The following is a 16,946-nucleotide window of genomic DNA, read 5'->3' as shown; positions in this document are numbered from 1 at the left end:
GAATCTCCATCCCCACCTCCCAAAGGACATTTCCCTTACTCTGCAGCATCCCATGGCACCTCCTGGGTGCAGGCCCTGTTGGTTGAGCCATGCTCCCTCCCCAGGCTGAGTGTGGCATTCCCGGGTTGCCAGACCTGCCAGCACTGTGCCGCAGGGTGTGCCAGCTCTGTGGCACACAGCAGGACTAAAGGGCCCTTGGGCTAAGTCCAGGTGTGCCATTCCTGTGAAACCTCCCCAGCCCCAGATCACCCCGAGGCCGCTGGTTGCTCTGCTGGTGCCAGAACCACCACCTTTGAAGATGATCCCATCCTCCTGTTCCTGAGCAGGTCTCCTGCCCCTTCTCTGCCTCTCCAAGGGAAAATGGGCTCCAGCACCTGCACAGACACTTGCTGGGGCTGAGGACAGGAGCTGCTGGAGAAGAAAAGGCATGTTGCCACCACGGAGCAGTGGAAATGTACTGACACCGCTGGGCAGGGCGGGAGGGAGCGGAGCAGCCCGGGGTGCTTCCAGCACAAAGAACGTTTTTCTTGTGAACAGCTCCAGTCTTGCCACAGGAATGAATTTGGGCTGGGCTGAGCTCACACAGGGCTGGATCCTGCAACAGGCTGCTGGGATTGGCTGCACCACAGCCAGGCAGCAGCTTTGTTTAGTTTTAGTAGAAGCGCAACGTGAAACCAGCACCCAGGTCTTTGGGCATGTGAGATCAGTGCCCATCTCTTCCAGGGGTGCCTGTGTGGGAACAGAGGGTCTGGGCAATTGCTGGGTAAGATGCTAGGGACCTGGAATGGATGCCACAAACTCCCCAGGTGCTGCCCTCTCATTGCACAGCCCTGCTGGAGCTGCCTGTGTGTTGCAACTGGCTCAGGATCTCCTCCAAGTGCCAGAGTCCAGCACAAGGTGAATTCTTTTCCTGGCAGACCTCCCTGGAAATAAACCGCGCACACCTCAGCGGGCTAAAATCCACACAGGGAATATGTCTGCATGAAACAAACAGTCGCTCTCTCTCAGTTTCCTCTCTTATTGATTAATGCCTCTTAATGACTCTGACCTCAAAAAATCTTGTAGTTGCCGCCTGTCACAGGAGATCAATGGAGCAGCATTAGCAGGAGATAGAGGCAAACTGTCCCAGGTGAGCTCTCTGCCGAGGCCAATCTGGGAGCAGCACAATCAATAGTTCAGCATGACCTCTCCCTCTTGCTTGCTTTTTTTCTCCTTGAGCTGGTTGGGCAATAAAGTCTACTCTGAGCTTTCACCAGGACTAGATTATAACTATCCAAATTGATCTGATCTGTAAAGGATAAAAGGGCCTCTTAAGCCAGCTGTCTGCACTGGCAAAACTCAAGTGGCTGAGCAGACAGGGTCAGACCCTCATTAATTCCTGGAGGCTTGGGACCCTGCTCTTGCCATGCGTGAAGGCTGGACCACAGTGCTGGAGGGAGTCAATTAGTCATGACAAATCCAATCCGACTTCTCCCCCAGAGCTTTCCCAGTCAGTTGCCTGTGCTGCTGGTGCCTTTTCACGAGTGCAACGTCATTGAAGCCACCATGCCCTGTCCCTCCCATGCTCTTTTTGTGATAGCTCCTTGTTTCTCTTATTATCCTTTCTCCAGGGAGAAATTGTGCTGAGGAGGAAGAGCCCTTTGTTGGATTGACATTTGGGAGATGCTGCAGTGAGCAGAGGTGTCCCAGGTGAAGCATGGGACAGAGGAGTTGAGGGGGGGGGTTCTCCTTTGCTCAGACAGCCACTGCCTTCTTGAAAACCTTCTGCACATCAGCCCTCCAAACTGCAGCCTCTCTCCTCACTGAAACTGATACACAGGGAGCGCCTGGAAGATGAATGTTGACTTAAAAACTGTGTCCAGAGCTGCTCATCCCACCTGTGCATCTGTGTCTCTTCTGAGGCCAGCTGAGCCCCGTGCCTGCTCCAAGGAATGTCTCCCTGGCCGAGCCTGACTTCGGGAGCCAAATGCCCAGGGTGAAAGCCATGCCCTGGCTCTGGTGTGGAGCGACTGGGAGCTGGCAGGGGCACTGGTGAGGGAGGAATCCCTGGGCTGTGTCTCCCAGTGCATGACCTGATGATGAATAACTCCATAATCCAAGCCAGTGCAGAGATCTGCTTTCTCAGCCCTCTTCTCTGAGCTCCTTTGCAAAGCTCCCTTTCCTCCTTGGCTGGGAAGCGCCCACGGTTGGCACATGATGGAAATCCCAATGAGAGAAGCTCCCCTTCCAGAGCCAGCACCGCAGGGCTTCCAGCCACAGCCACCACCCTTTGCCTTTAACCCCAGCACTGCCTGCAGAGCCCTTGAGCTTCCCTCTCTTCCACCTCATAGTTCAGGGACATCCCTGGGGTGTCCCCAGCCCAAGGGGATGGTGGTGAATGAAGGGTGAGACCCCCAAACAGCTCCCAGCAAGCCAGGAACTCTGTGGGGGCTGCAATGCTGGCCCAAAGCATCCAAGGAGCCCCAACACCCCCATTCAACCCCCCTTAACTTCATAGTGCTTAATTACAAGTAGCAGGGATGCGGAGAGGAAGCAGAGGGGGCGAGCACAGGACAGATTGGAGGGAAGATTGTGCTGGGGGTGGCAGGGCTGTCAAGCCAGAAACACAAGAGCTGATTAGCATTTCTAATTATAACCGCTGCGCTGAGCCCGGCAGGGCCCGGCAGGCAGCAGAGGCAGCTGACGGGCTGTGCGGAGCCAGCTGTGGATGCCATGCAGGAAGCGCGGGCGATCAGCCTCAAATCCTTCAAAGATGCACAGAAAAGAGCATTAAAGCCTGCATCCATCATCTCCGGAGCTGCCTGGGAATGCCGGGTGCCATCGCAGCCCGCCCGGGGCAGAGATCCCTCTGGTGTGTGGCCATGGGGCTGATCCCGATGGCAGAGGAGAGGGGGGAGAGCATGTGCCCCTATTTTGGTTTGGGATCCTGCACCCCCCTGCCGGCAGCAGCACTGCGGGAGATGGCATTGGGTTGTCCCCAGCTGTCACCCAACTCTGACATCCTACCCAGAGGAAGCTGGGCAGCTCAGGGTGCTCGGCAGGGGACGGGTGGCTGGGGGTCCCTGCTCACGAGTCAGGGCTGCTCTGCACTGCTGTTAGCTCTGGCTGGAGATCATTTACTCATTATCATTTAGTCAGGTAAATATTTCGGGCCAGCAGATGAGCGCTGCAGGGCTGTGGCTGCCCGCGAGCTGCCATGTCCCCAGGGCACGGTGCTCTTGGGGACGTGCCCGCAGAGCCACCGCCTGGCAGGGAAGTGATCAGAGGCCAGCGTGCGGCACGCTGCGGGCTTAGCTGGGATTAGCAGGGCTTTGACCAGGAGAAACTGAAGCGACTTAATCAAGGCAGCGAGCGAAAGAATTCCCAGGGAGGAGCCGAGCCTTGGCTGATCCCGGCATCTTCTGGATGCTGACAGCGCCTGCGGGAGCATTTTCCCCACCTTCGAGCTACACAGCTCTGGGTGCCTGCCTGATGCTGGAGCCCATCCTGGCAGTGCCAGGGGAATTTTGGGGAGGGGAGAGATCCCTTGCACAGGGGCAGCAGCCCAGGCAGTGCATCCCTGGTGCCTGGGATAGAAACCGGAGATGGGCACCATGGGGAGAGATCTCACTTCCCTTCTGTGTTGAATACAAGGTATAATCACACCTGTAGAATTTTTATTACTCTTTTGATTGGATTAATTAATCATTCAGTGATAACTGCTCATTAGGCATTCTAACAATCAATACTAATCACTTAATTACTTGGCGTATTACAGCTTGGGATGGTCTGCTCATTCCTAATTAGATTCGCTGGACAATCCACCCCTGAATTTTGCAGAGCCCCGCAGCAGAATTCTGTGGATTTCAAGCCACCCTCAGCCCTGGCCCAGGTATGCCATTTCCCATCTCCATCGAGGATTCTTCTCCCACTCTTGGCCTCCAAAATCAGGGTTCAAGTCAGAAGGAGCTGCAGGAACTGGGTGAGCAGGGAGCGTGGAATGCATCCAGCAATGCACCTTCCTGTCCCGGCTGTTTCCCGAATTACCAACCCCACCATCAAAAATAAATCTCAGAGGCTCTTCTCTTTTCCTGTCTTAATTAACACTACAAATAAGAGCCTGCCAGAGAACCATCCTGGCTTCAGTGGGATGGTAAAAGCTGCCTGGATGGGGGCTGTGGGTGCCGAGGTGACGTTCACTGTCCCCGTCCCTGTCCCTGCCGTGGGCAATGTCAGCCCAGCCCACACAGAGGTCAGGGCTCAGCACTGGAGCAGCAGGGACCTCCTCGGGATTAAAAGCAGGCAGCAAACACTCTGCAGGATTTGGGAGGTTTCAGGCAGTTTTGTGTGATGCTCCTTATTCATCACCATTATTTGGATTATCCAGCAAAGGCTTTTGCTCATTAGGCCCTGATTATTCCGTGCTTGGCACTCACACTGAGCTGGGATCTGGGCTCGCAGTGACCAGCTTGTTTTCAAAGGTCATTTAGAGCCAAAATCAAAGGGAAGGAGCAACCTGAGCCCTGAAAAGGGAGCAAATGGATAATCTGAAGATTTGCTGATAGCAGGCAAGGAATTATCTTAACAATGCCCTCGTGACTGAGTCTCCCAGATCCTTTCCCATCACATTATCTGCTCCCTGTCCCCCTTGCTCTAACTTGCCTGTTCACACAGGATCCCCTGCATGGGGCTGTCCCTACCTGTCGGACACAAAGTCTTGCCGTGAGCTTTCCCTGCCCCGCTGCAGTGCAAACAGGGAGGACCAGCCAGTGCTGCTGCTGGGATTCAGGGTGGGGAAAAGACACAGCAAGGAGGAGAAGGAGCAGCAGTGATGGCAGGGCTGAGGGGTGCAGCCCCCGAGCTGTGCTCGCAGGTTACCTGCTGTGGGTAACAAGGAGAGAGTCTGGCCGTCTGCCACCCAAAATGGCTTTGAACAAACCTGGAGCTGCTGTGAGTGCTGGGGGCCAGGCGGGATCAGCATCTCCACAGACCCCTCCCTGCTCTGCCAGGAGGGGAGAGCATCCCATCCCCAGGGATGGGATACATCCATCCCCAGGCCCCTGTGTGGTGGGGTGAGCCTGGGGATGGGATCCCCGAGTGGGTGGAACCCCGGAATGTGGGATGGGCGCGGCGATGAGCTCCTCAAGCGCGATGCGCGGGTGGATAGAACAGACCCCCCAGGCTGTGGCGTGAGACCCCCGGGTGGGATGCGCTGGGCTGGGCTTGCCCCGGGCCCGGCCCCAGCGGGCAGCAGCCCCCCGGCCCCCCGGGCTGCGGCGGAGCTGCGAGCGCCGCCCCCGCTCCCGCACCGCCCCGCGCCGGGCGGAGCCGCCGAGCCCCGCGGGCCGGGCCGGGCGCTGCGGCGGAGCGAGCGGCGCGCCTGGGCCCCCCTTCCCCGGGACCCCGGCCCGCCCCGGCCCCGGCGGCGGAGCGGGGGCCGCGGCCGCCCCGGCCATGCCCCCCGGAGCCTGAGGCCCGCGGCCGCGGGGCGCCCGCAGCATGCGGAGGATCCGGCGGCTGGTGCATCTGGTGCTGTTCTGCCCCTTCTCCAAGGGCCTGCAGGTACCGGCAGAAGGAGGATGCGCCGGGATGGGGGATGCGGGCTGGGGGATGCGCCGGGCCCGGGGGGATGCGCTGGCATGGGGGATGCGGGCTCGGGGATGCCCGTCTCCGCATCCTGGCACCGGCCGTGCACAAAGGGACGCTCCGCCTCGGGTTCCCCCGACGCCGGTGCAAGGAGCTGGGGGCCGGGCAGCGGCACCGCGGGGGGCTGGAGCTGTACCGGGGGTCTGGAGCGGCACCGGGGGTCTGGAGCGGCAGCCGCGGCCGCAGAGGTTGCATAACCCGCGCCGCGCTCCGCCGTGCCGGAGCCTGGGAGCACCGGGGCAGCCCAGGAGGCAGCGCTGGCTGAAGCCGCCGATGCAGCAGGGCAGGGATGGCTCCTTCCTTCTCTTGCTTTCTTTATTTTCCCTCCTCTTCCCATCCCCGAGCTTCCGAGGGGCCGGGCACCTCCCTCAGATCTCCAGGGATGCTGGGGCCAGGGATGTCAGGGATGCTGGAATGGGGTTTTCTCTGCAGCTATGGGATGAGAAAGCCTGACTGTGGCAACGATCCTGGACCTGAGGGGTGATCCCGGAGGGGGACACGGGAGGGGATACCCAGTGGGCAGAGGGTGCTGGCAGGAGGTGGGTGCAGAGCTGGGGGTGCTGTGAAACAACCCCCGTGTTCCCAGGGGAGCCACAGGCATGGAGAAGGATTTTGTTGATGCTGCATCCATTTTGCCTTTGAAGTCAGCCCCAGCCCAAAGTCACTTTCATATCCTCCAGAGTCACTCAAAACTAAACACAGCAACTCTCACAGGGTAACACCCTTCAGTGCAGGGAAGGCAATGGGAGAGAAACCCCTGTGCCTTGAGACTGAGGCGCTGGAGGAACCCTCAAAATCCAAAATCCAAGCAAATCCCAGGGGAACCTCTCATTGAAATGCATCCCCCCACTCCCACTTTTCTTCCACTGTTTAGGGAAAGACAGAGCTTCCCATGCCATGCTCAGGCAGCAGTCCTGACCCCCCTTCTGCCCCAGGAACATGATGGATTCTAAGTCAGAATAAGTAAAAAGTGACATTTTGGCTCTTCCAGGGTTCTCCAAGACATATCTGTAGTGGGAATTCCCTGGAAAAGCCCCTTTGCTGAGGACAGGGGGCCTCACGCACCCACCCTGGGCAGTTTTGGGGGGCTCCTGTGCTGGGGGGATCTCAGGCTCTCAGTGTGTCTGACTTCAGGGCCATGAGCTGGTTCTCAGCTCACAGGAGCAGCCACCTACACTTTGTCTTTGCCAAGTCCTGGCTGTGCTTGGCTTCTCTTTAATTTAATTTCACGTTAATTAGCGTTGCCATTGCTTCACAGGCAAACTGGGCACCCTGGCCCTCTTCACACTTTAGGGTTTCCAATTAATGGGAGAAATGCCACGATCTCGAGGCAGACCTGCCTGCTCTCACCCTCACTGCCCGCTCCTGTGGCTCCCACAGCCCTGACAGCTCTGCAAAGGGGCTGAGGAGGAGCAGTTTGGAGGTGAGGAGTGGTTTTGGGCTACAAGACCCAAGCGAGGATCCCTGGCAGGTTTTAAAGGTGCTGCACCCACTCAGATCCAGCCCCATCCCAGCAGCAGTTGTGAGGAGGGAGGAGGGTTTGGAGGAGGTCAAAGGCTGAGGGTTCTGTAGAATTACCTGCAGAAAAGGGATGGAAGGGTTTGTTTAGTGCAAGGATTCATTCCCTGCCCTTTGGAACTGCCGGGATCTGCTCCGTTCCACGAGCCAGGTGAGCAGCCTCTCTTGCAGGAGGCCAGATGGCAGCAGTGCTGCTGTGCCAGGTCAGGGGGGAGGAAAAAAAGCCAAAAAACCAAAATCCTGCTGAGAGCCTCTGAGCTGTTTGCACAGAGCATCACCCGAGAGCTCACAGGTTTGTTACTCACCCACTCCCACATGGAACTGCTATTGGGATCTTCCCCTGCCCGTGGGGCTTTGTAATGGGGGGTTCTCCTGAGAAAGGTCCCCCCAAACAGGAGCAGAGCTCCTGCAGCCCCTCTGGGATACCCCAGGCCTGCACAGGGCAGGAGAGCGGAAGGATGTGGCCCCATCTCCCAGGGATGCACAGCATCCAGCTCCTCACAGCCCAGCCTGGTAATCCCCTTGCTTTTAGGGAATTTTAAGTGACCTACTTGCAGCAGGAGTTGCATAAGAGACTGATGAATATATATAAAAAAGGCTGAAGGTTTCCCCAGCGCTCAGGTCGGTTTGTGTGACAGAAGCCGTCCTCGGCCAGCTGCCGCTGCCCTGGGCAAAGCCCTGCCCTTCCAAAAGGGTTTCAACAGCATTTCCTTTCCCTTGCAGGGCCGCCTCCCGGGCATCAAGGTGAAGTACCTGCTGGTGGTGTGGCTGGGCATCTTCGTGGGCAGCTGGGTGGCCTACATGCACTACTCGTCCTACTCCGAGCTGTGCCGCGGCCACGTGTGCCGGATGATCATCGTGAGTGGCAGCACGGCCCCGTGCCTCCTCTCGGGGCTGGCTGGGCTGGGGGAGCCCCAGAGCTGGGAGGGGGAGCCCTCCTGGCAGCTGCTGCCCTGGTGCTGTCCCCGACATGGCACTCGGAGCAGGAGGGGTGACCGTACCCTGCCAGGGTGAACCGATTCCATGAGGTGTCAAAAGGAAGCAGCCAGGGCAGATGTGGGCAGATCCAAGTTTGTGCAGGTGAAGCTGGAATGTCAGGGCAGGCAGCAGGACAGGGACAGCATCTCACCAGTCCCCTCTGGGCTCTGCAGAGCAGGAGGAAAAAGGGGAGCACTCGGTCCATGGCACCTGTCTGTGACTGCTGAGGAGCCCTAAAGCAGCAGAGCTCGGTGTGGTGCCTGGCTCTGTGTGGGGTTTGCAGGGTGGTGTTCCCCATGGGATGTCCCCAGGAGTGCTGTGTGTGCCCCTGGTGTGGGAGCAGGTCTCAGCCCAGCCCAGGCGAGGAGGGGGAGCTGGGCTGTGTCAGAACAAGCCTCGTTGATCAATCCCTCAGCAGAGAAGGGAGGCAGGAATTGCCATAACAACAGCGACGATCGTTTAATTTGATTTTCTGCCTGACTCCGACCGCGGGGTCTTGGGCGCTAATTCCTGCTCGGAGCTGGGGCTTCCTGGCACCGTGTCTGGCCGTGGCCCCTGTGAGCAGGTCCAAGGGTTAATTCCCATCCACAGCAGGAAAAAAAAAAGGGAAAAGATGCAGTGAATGTCTGCAGCTCCAGCTTCCAGCCCTGAGGCTGCCATGCCCTTGTGAGGAGCTGCAGAGCTGCAGCCTCCCCTGCCCAGGGATGTCTCCAGCTCCAGTCTGGCCGTGGATCAGAGTCACTGTCTGTCCCTGTTCCTGCCACCCCTAGACTGGGGCCAGCCTGCTCCACAGCAGGGACTGCTGCTCTCCTGAGCAGCCTGAGCTGTGCATCCTCTCCGAACTCCACACTGCCCTCTCCTCCAGCCAGGAATTTCTCTCAAACCCCTGGATTTGCAGCAGCAGCACCCAGGAACAAATCCCTGAGATCCCTCCAGCAGCACAGGGGTCCCTGCCAGCCCAGCCCCACCACACCAAAGGCACTGAGCCATCCCTAAGGGCCAGTAAAATCTGTCCCTGCTGAGCTCCTCTCTGTGCTTGCCCTCCCCAGTGTGACCAGTACAAGAAAGGGATCATTTCTGGCTCCACGTGCAAGGACCTGTGTGAGGAGCGCGGCCTCCTCTTCCAGCACTGCCTCTCGTCCTCCCCCAGCCAGCAGGTAGGTCTGTGCCCCCCACCCATGCCAGGGCTGGCCACCAGCACCAAACCCTGCACAACTCCCCCTCTGACCAGAACCCAGCTCCCTCCACTGCTGTCCCTGTGCTCCAGGTTTACAGAGGGCTCTGGAGGGACAGGGAGGTGATCATCAAATGTGGCATCGGGGAAGCCCTGAGGGCCGACAGCCGCCCGGACGCTGTGCCCAGGAGGGACGTGGTGCTCTTCGACAAACCCACCCGGGGAACCTCCATGGACGAGTTCAAGGAAATGCTCCTCAACTTCCTGAAGGTCAGTGCAGGGCCCTGTGGGATCCCACAGCCCTGGGATGGCTCCTGTGAGTCAGGAACACCAGCTGTGGTTTTCCTTCCCTTTGAACGAGAGGTCCTCCTGCCCATGCCCCCCACCCACTGCTGGGTGCCAGTGCCATGCACTAATTAGTGGAGGAAATGAGTTCTTGTGAGATTTCAGTAGCAGCATACCTGTGCCACAGCTGTGGGTGGCATCTCTGCTGGGCAGAGCTGATTTGGTGGCCCTGGTAGTTACCCCTGTTGGGGCTTCTGCAGCAGTGGTGGGGTAGCAGCTCTAGCAGGATGCTTTAGAGCAGCCCTGAGGCTGGCAAAATTCTGCTGGAGCTGGATCTGCCCACACATGGTGTGGCACTGGATTTTCTGGAGTGTCACCATTTCGTCCTCTCCCCAGCTCAGTTCTTTGCTCCCCCAGTTTGGTTTTGTGATGTGACACCCAAACACGGAGAGCTGTGAGTGCCTGATGCCGCTTCTTGTGCTGTTTGCAGTCCAAGCTGGGGGATCAGCCATCTCTTCCTGCCTTGGTGAGCCGGATCATCACCATGGCAGACGTGAACCGTGACGGGAAGGTGTCCCTGGCAGAGGCCAAATCCATCTGGGCGCTGCTTCAGCTCAACGAGTTCCTCCTCATGTTCTCCTTGCACGAGAAGGAGCACACGGCCAAGCTGCTGGGGCACTGCGGGGACCTTTACGTCACCGAGAAGATCCCCCACACCTCCCTGTACGGGGTGGATGTCCCCCCTTTCCTGCAGTCCCTGCTGCCTTCCCTCGCCCACCAGCTCATCCACCAGTGGTTCGCGCCGGCCTGGCCGCGGCGCGCCAAGATCGCCATCGGCCTCCTGGAGTTCGTGGAGGAAATCTTCCACGGCACCTACGGGAGCTTCTACATCTGCGAGAGCAGCCTCAGGAACGTGGGCTACAACGACAAGTACGATTTCAAAATGGTCAACCTGCGCAAGGTGGCGACGGAGATGACAATCAGAGGCTTCCTCAAGGGCCGCCACTGTGAGCAGAACGGGGACTGCACCTACGGGCGGGACTGCACGGCCACGTGTGACAAGCTCCTGAAGCAGTGCAAGAGTGACGTGGTGCAGCCCAACCTGGCCAAGGTGTGCGGGCTGCTGCAGGACTATCTGCTCTATGGGGCTCCCCTGGAGCTGAAGGAAGAGCTGCAGAAACAGCTGCGAACTTGCATGACCCTCAGTGGCCTGGCCAGCCAGATGGAAGTGCACCACTCCCTCGTGCTCAACAACCTCAAGACCTTGCTCTGGAAGAAGATTTCCAACACCAAATATTCCTAACGGGGGAAGCGTGGCCCTGGAATTTCCAATCTGTGAGCTTGGAGTGAGGTCCAAGGGCTGAAGGCCTGTTTGTCCATCCTCTCCCCCCCAGGAAAAACACACCCTGCACAGGGAGTTCAGCAGAGCTGCGGCCCCTTCTCCTTCATGGAAAACCAAGCATCATGTCTTGCACCACCCAGCAGCATCAGGGATGGCTCGGCAGGAGCTGGGACACGGAGCTGGGCTGAGCAGGCTTGGGGGAGGAAGAAGACACGGAAAGGGATGAGGAAGCAGAGCCCAGCTGGATGCATCAAACTGTTCCTTGATGAGCAGGAAAGCAGAGCAAAGCGATGGGAATGAATCATTCATGCTGTACTTGTCACATCTCCTTTTGAGGAACGGCTCTGATGTAAATAAACAGCTTTTACGTGAATCACACCCGTCCATCAATAGCCAAACAGCAGCCTGTTAAGTACCAGCTTGCTTGTGATCTAAAAAGGAGGAAAAGGTAGATTTCCCCTTTCAAAAGCCTCTCCTTAAGTGTCTGAGTCATCTGCCATCAGCTGTCACACGGGAAGCAGCTCAGCTGTCTGTTGCACCCTGGAGAATCGTGGCGGTTCTTTGGTTCCGTTTTTAAGTGCCTGACCCTGACGGTGATGCCGTGAATTGCGAGAGGCTCCCCCCAGCTGCTCCTGCCCCCGGTCTGGAATTGGCAGCACAAGCCATCCCCTCACGTGTCCGCTCTGGAAGCGGCCGAGGCCAAGGATGGCTTAAAGGCAAAGGGCTAAACACGAACTGACCCCTTCCTGTGCTCGGGTGTCACTGCCCACCACACTCAGAGCAGGGATAAGCCAACCCCTCCGTTTAATTCTCCAAAAACTAAGCTGGGCTTGCCCTGCAGAGGTTGAAGGTTAATACCAGAATAATCCAGTGCTTCTCTCATTATTAAAATGAATTTCCAGGCAAAGCTTTTAGCGGGTCTCCAGACATTTATTTTTGGCTGTGTCTGTGCTCCCAGGGCTCCAACTCGGGCTGTCTCCTTGAAATGCTCAATTGTAGCAATCTTACAGCTCTGGGCAGGGAGGAAGAGCTGGGTGAGCTCCCCCAAGGTTGCTCTGTTCCCAGCACAGCCATATTCCTGCTGCTGGAGCACGTGCTGCTTCTCCTGCCAACAATTCCTTAGGGAAATGAGCGTGCAGCCAATGTGCAATCAGAAAATAAAAATACACCTGACACTGCAGCACCAGGGCTGTGAATTTAGGAGCCCTTTGGGGAGAAAGATCAGGATTTTCCTTCTGTTGGTTCTTTAGGATCCTCATCACCTCTCACTGGGCACGTTTTGGGGTCAGGAGTGCTCCGTGTCCAGCAGAGCTCAGTCCCTGCTGAGGAGTGGCCTGTGGAATGTGATTTATCCATGGAAAAGGTGAGCACTCCCAGGGATTCTGTGTTTGAAGGGTTCCTCAGCCTGCACTGGGTATGGGCACTGCCAAGGCCCTGCCTGCAGGTGCAGGTTCAGCTGCAGGGAGGGAAAGGCAGGGCTGGAATTCGCTGGAATTCAGAAAGGAGGCTCCAGGCTCCTCATCCCTGGTCCTGCATCCCCATGGCAACAGCTCCCCGGACAAATCCATCAGCAAAGGAATCCAAGCCCCTGCCAAAATCCCCTCCTCAGGGTGGCAGGAAAACCATTTTTCATCCTTCCCTCCATTGTTTACTCCCACCAAATCCCTGCTGTTCCCTTCCCTCAAAGCAGTTAAAGCACCTGGAGAAGTGGAGGAAAAGAGTTTCCCCAACATCAGAACATAAACATCTAAATGTTTATATAGCTGAGACCAGGCCCTGACAGTTTAATTGAAATTAAGTCACTTGTGACAACAATTGCTCCATTAATGCACGCCCCCGTGGCCCTGGACACTCCCAGGAATTCTGCTCATCACTAATAAAAAGCAGAGTGCAGTTTACAAACCACTCTGGGATACAGGAGAGAAATGAGTCAAGGCAAAGCTGTTTTACACTCAAATTCCTCCAGATTCCCCACAGGAGATGGAAAAGAAGCCAGGACACTCCAAGACTGATCTCACTGGATCCCCTTTGTGCCCAAGGGGATGGAGGTAAAACCTTCAATTGCTTTAAAACAATCCTAAATTCTCACATCCACGAAGTCTTCCATCCTAGAATGGTTAAAAAATAGCATTACAAACACACAGCATAATCCTTTCAGTCTTGTAGGTGGCATCTTTATTTAGTTTTTTTTTTTATTTATTTAAATCCTTCTTAACCATGTAGAGAAAACACAGCTGATCAAGTTTTAGGAATCTCCAAGCCATCAGACGTGGATGCTGCCAACCAGTTCTCAGTTTGTCAGACATTCTGCAGCTCAAGGCATAATCTGCAAATAAAAAAAATAAGGCCCAGGATGTCAGAAAAGTTGAAAAACAGGCAAGAAAAGGGAGCAATGAGGTGAATACTAATGAGCTAATTAACCCTTGCATTCCACACTCTGCTGCCCTCATTGTCTCAGGATTGTCCCAAGATTTTTCACATCCCAGAGGAAATAAAGATGAAATATAAAATGAAATCACATTTTAAGGCTCTGGTATCAGGGCTCACAAGGAAACTTTTAGACAGGGATTTCCTTCAGTCCAGAAGGACATGGCACAAGTTTAGGAGAAGCTCTTTGGCATGACATCAGAAAGGTTTTGGAAAAAGATCTGGCTGGGGGAGTTTAGGAAGGGGATAATTTAAGAGCATAGCTGCAGCCTGTTCTGGGTTATTCCATCACTCCCTAAAAATCCAAGGTGAGTTTGCCAACCTTGGTGCAGAGCCAAGCTATTAATAGTGCATGGAAAAAAAAAATCTGGGCTTATTCCAGCCTTTAAAGCCATGACATAAACCAGTCCTTGATGAGGAAGGGCTGAGCTATGTGCACAGAGTTTTTAATTTCTCTCTAAAGCACTTCATGTAAAACATTCACATTTTCCACAGCTGAGAGCCAGTTTTTCCTTCAGTAAAGCAATATCCATAGCCCAGGAGTGCTGCTTGGGGAAGGGCAGGTCCAGAAAATGCCATCAGGAAAATGTTCAAGGTTCTGCTGTGCCTCACACGGGGAGGTTCTAAAGAGACACTCATTAGCACTCAGTGCCCACACAGGACCCCTGGAGTGAGGAAAGCCTGATGAAAAACCCCAAACACAGACTGCAGGTTAAAAGAAGTCAAGAAATTTCAATAAAAGAGCCACATCCTCATCCATAACCACAACCTTATTAACATTCTTTTCCAAAGCCATGGCTTTTGCCAATTAAAGGGCTCACTCTGCACCCCTGAGGCCCCTTTGGCCCTGTAATGGGCATTTAATGAGGTTTCCCATTCAGCAGTGCCAGTTACCCACTGCAAAGCCCAGGGTCACAATCTGTGTGCCCAGAGCTGCTCTCACTGTTCCTGGTGTCCCTCAAGAGTGACAGTGACACACAGCACCATTTGGGTACGGGGACACCTGTGCACAGGGCTTGGGGCACAGCTCGAGGTGTCCCTGATGGAGGGAAGGACTGAAGGACAGTGTCCATCCTCTGCCACTCCCCACTGAAGGCAGGAGAGCAGGACAAGAACAGCAAGTGTCAGGTTGTTGAGCAATCCTGAGAGCTCACAGGGCTCAGAGCACCAGGGAAGACATCGCCTGTTGCTGTCTGCCACCGACTGACACAGAGGTGGCACTGCAGCCACGCCTGCAACACTGGGGCAGGGCTGCCAGCACTGCAGCCACGCCTGCAACACTGGGGCAGGGCTGCCAGCACTGCAGCTCACCTGCAACACGAGCTGGGGCACTGCAGCTCACCTGCAACACGAGCTGGGGCACTGCAGCTCACCTGCAACACGAGCTGGCAGCTCCCAGCAGTGCAGCCACACCTGCAACACTGGGGCAGGGCTGCTGGCACTGCAGCCACACCTGCAACACTGGGGCAGGGCTGCCAGCACTGCAGCCACGCCTGCAACACTGGGGCAGGGCTGCCAGCACTGCAGCTCACCTGGGCAGGGCTGCCAGCTCCCAGCAGTGCAGCCACGCCTGCAACACTGGGGCAGGGCTGCCAGCACTGCAGCTCACCTGCAACACAAGCTGGCAGCTCCCAGCAGTGCAGCTCACCTGGCTGGGCTCCTCTGCTGTGCCTGGGCTCAGGGCTGCCTCTGGAAAAGGGACAAACACATGGAGAGCCTTTAGACACAGCCCAAAGCCTGGTCACACAGGCGCTGCAGGGATTTACAAGGAATAAAAAGCAAAGGAATATTTTTATTTTCTGATGGGATGAACTCCCAGCCTTGCCACGTGGTTTCACAGATCACTTCCACTATTCCTGTGTCCCACAAGTGGCACCCACAGGACCAGGAAGGCACGTGCAGCTGCAGAGAACAGAAGCTCCCATGCTGGACCATGCAGATCTCACATTCCAAGCAGCTCAGACTGCTTCTCCCCTGTCTCTTTCAGGGTGATGTCAGGCTATCAATCACTCAGAGTGCTCACGGGGTGCAGAACACACGAGCGTAGAACATAGCCTGGGTCTCTCTTGCCACTCTTTGACACAAAAGATGCCACAGCAGCCATCTCTGCAACGCCAGTGGCAGCCTGGGGGAACAAATAACCCCAAAACACTGAAAAAATGTAATTGTGGGTGGATGTCCATCCCTGGAAGTGTCCAAGGCCAGGCTGGATGCAGCTCTGAGCAGCCTGGGAGCATGGAAGGAGTTCCTTCCAATCCAAACCATCCCATGATTCTGTTACATTTAAAATAAGATTTAATTATCTATTTAAAAGCGGTGCTGCCAAGGTATTTGCTGCACATGCAGACACCACAGGTAACACTGCACTTACACTTAGCAAGGTGGCTGAAGCTTGTTTGGGCAGCCTTTTCCTGAAGGATCACCCTTCATTCCTGAAGTCACACCATCCTGGTCACTTCATTTCTTTGTCCACTGCGACGCTGAAGAAAGAAAGGAAAAATGCTGTTAATAATTGCCAAACAGCCTTTTTTTGGTGAAGCACACCATTTAACTGAAAAACAGAAAATTACAACAGTTAGAAGAAGAGCATCTACTGCAGACTTGTGTTAGCTACTGAAATATTTGCAAATATTTTCCCGAAAGCCTTAAATTTTCTTCGTTTTTTTTCAGTGGAGTATATTAAAAAATAGACATCTGTGTATGCTTTATATTAGATACATTATAAATATACATATATATTTAAAAAATACCACTTAAAATATATTCGATTCACAATATAAGGACACATTAATAATATCATATTAATATATTAATTTTATATATACATGGATATAGATAGATATAGGTATTTGGCTTCCAGCGCCAAATATTCCACGATTTGCGGCCTTGCAGCGCACGTGGCCGCTGCCGGAGCCGCGGGGCCGCTCGGGGCCGGGCCTGGCCGCGGGGCCGCGGTGCCAGGGCCGCTCTCAGCCTCACCTCGCTCGGCTCCTCCCGCCGCAGCCGCTCAGCGCCGGGGCCGGCGGGGAGCGGCACCGGCCCCGAGGGAGCCGCGCCACAGCATGGCGGGGGAAGGCGCAGCGGTGGAGCCGCCTCCTCCAGCACCGCTTTCCTGCGCCTGAGGGACGCAGGGCTTCCCGCTGGCCCCGCCGGGAGAGGCCGAGGCCGGGCCCGGCTCCAGTCCGGGTCCTTCTGAGGGAATCTCAGAGAGCCGCTCCCGCTGCCCCGCGCCCGCCGAAAGGGCGAGGGCCCCCTCAACTCCCCCTTATATAGTGCGGGAACGGGCGCGCGGGCGCGCTCGCTCTTCCGCCCGTGAGCGCCCCCTGCCGGGCGGGAGGACTCAGAGCCGGGAGAGGGCGAGGGTGGGACCGGGAGGGGACAATGGAGGGGACACGGGACTGGGACACGGGATGGGACATGGAATGGGACACGGGACTGGGACACGGAGCCCTGCCCAGGACTGCTCTAGGACCTCCCACGGAGACACGAGGCTACTGTGGGATGGATATTCCTTTCTCCTGGAGTCCCCCATGGCCCGTGGTGGCAAAGGTTGGGCTCCCCGTGTATCCCGGGACAAAGTGGGGACCCTCTGATGCC

The 16,946-nt window shown here is 56.2% G+C and overlaps 1 protein-coding gene, 1 long non-coding RNA gene and 2 other non-coding genes across 5 annotated transcripts; 1 reads left to right on the top strand and 3 right to left on the bottom strand.

The window, feature by feature from the left end:
- The first annotated feature begins 5,310 nt into the window (after positions 1-5,310).
- On the top strand, positions 5,311-11,836 carry DIPK1B (divergent protein kinase domain 1B). Its single transcript, XM_064393397.1, has 5 exons — positions 5,311-5,541; positions 7,867-8,001; positions 9,171-9,278; positions 9,389-9,565; positions 10,071-11,836. The coding sequence occupies exons 1-5, from the start codon at positions 5,479-5,481 to the stop codon at positions 10,881-10,883; spliced, it is 1,296 nt and encodes a 431-aa protein (XP_064249467.1). The 5' UTR covers positions 5,311-5,478; the 3' UTR covers positions 10,884-11,836.
- Positions 11,837-13,074: 1,238 nt separating this feature from the next.
- LOC135283032 (uncharacterized) lies at positions 13,075-16,595 on the bottom strand. 2 transcript variants are annotated; one of them, XR_010348957.1, is made up of 4 exons: positions 16,329-16,595; positions 15,721-15,829; positions 14,959-15,038; positions 13,075-13,248 (listed from the first exon to the last, which is right to left on the bottom strand). It is a non-coding gene; the product is annotated as an uncharacterized LOC135283032 (long non-coding RNA). The 2 variants fall into 2 exon arrangements; XR_010348959.1 differs by having other exon boundaries at positions 14,998-15,038.
- Positions 14,470-14,599, bottom strand: LOC135283418 (small nucleolar RNA SNORA17). Its single transcript, XR_010349192.1, has one exon. It is a non-coding gene; the product is annotated as a small nucleolar RNA SNORA17 (small nucleolar RNA).
- LOC135283419 (small nucleolar RNA SNORA17) lies at positions 15,340-15,474 on the bottom strand. The gene has a single exon (XR_010349193.1). It is a non-coding gene; the product is annotated as a small nucleolar RNA SNORA17 (small nucleolar RNA).
- Positions 16,596-16,946: the final 351 nt, after the last annotated feature.

The sequence above is a fragment of the Passer domesticus genome, chromosome 18 (assembly GCF_036417665.1).
Source record: "Passer domesticus isolate bPasDom1 chromosome 18, bPasDom1.hap1, whole genome shotgun sequence".
In the NCBI taxonomy this organism is placed as follows: Eukaryota; Metazoa; Chordata; class Aves; order Passeriformes; family Passeridae; genus Passer; species Passer domesticus.
The sequence above is the reverse complement of the archived record's forward strand: the minus strand, read 5'-3'. Positions and strand labels throughout refer to the sequence as shown.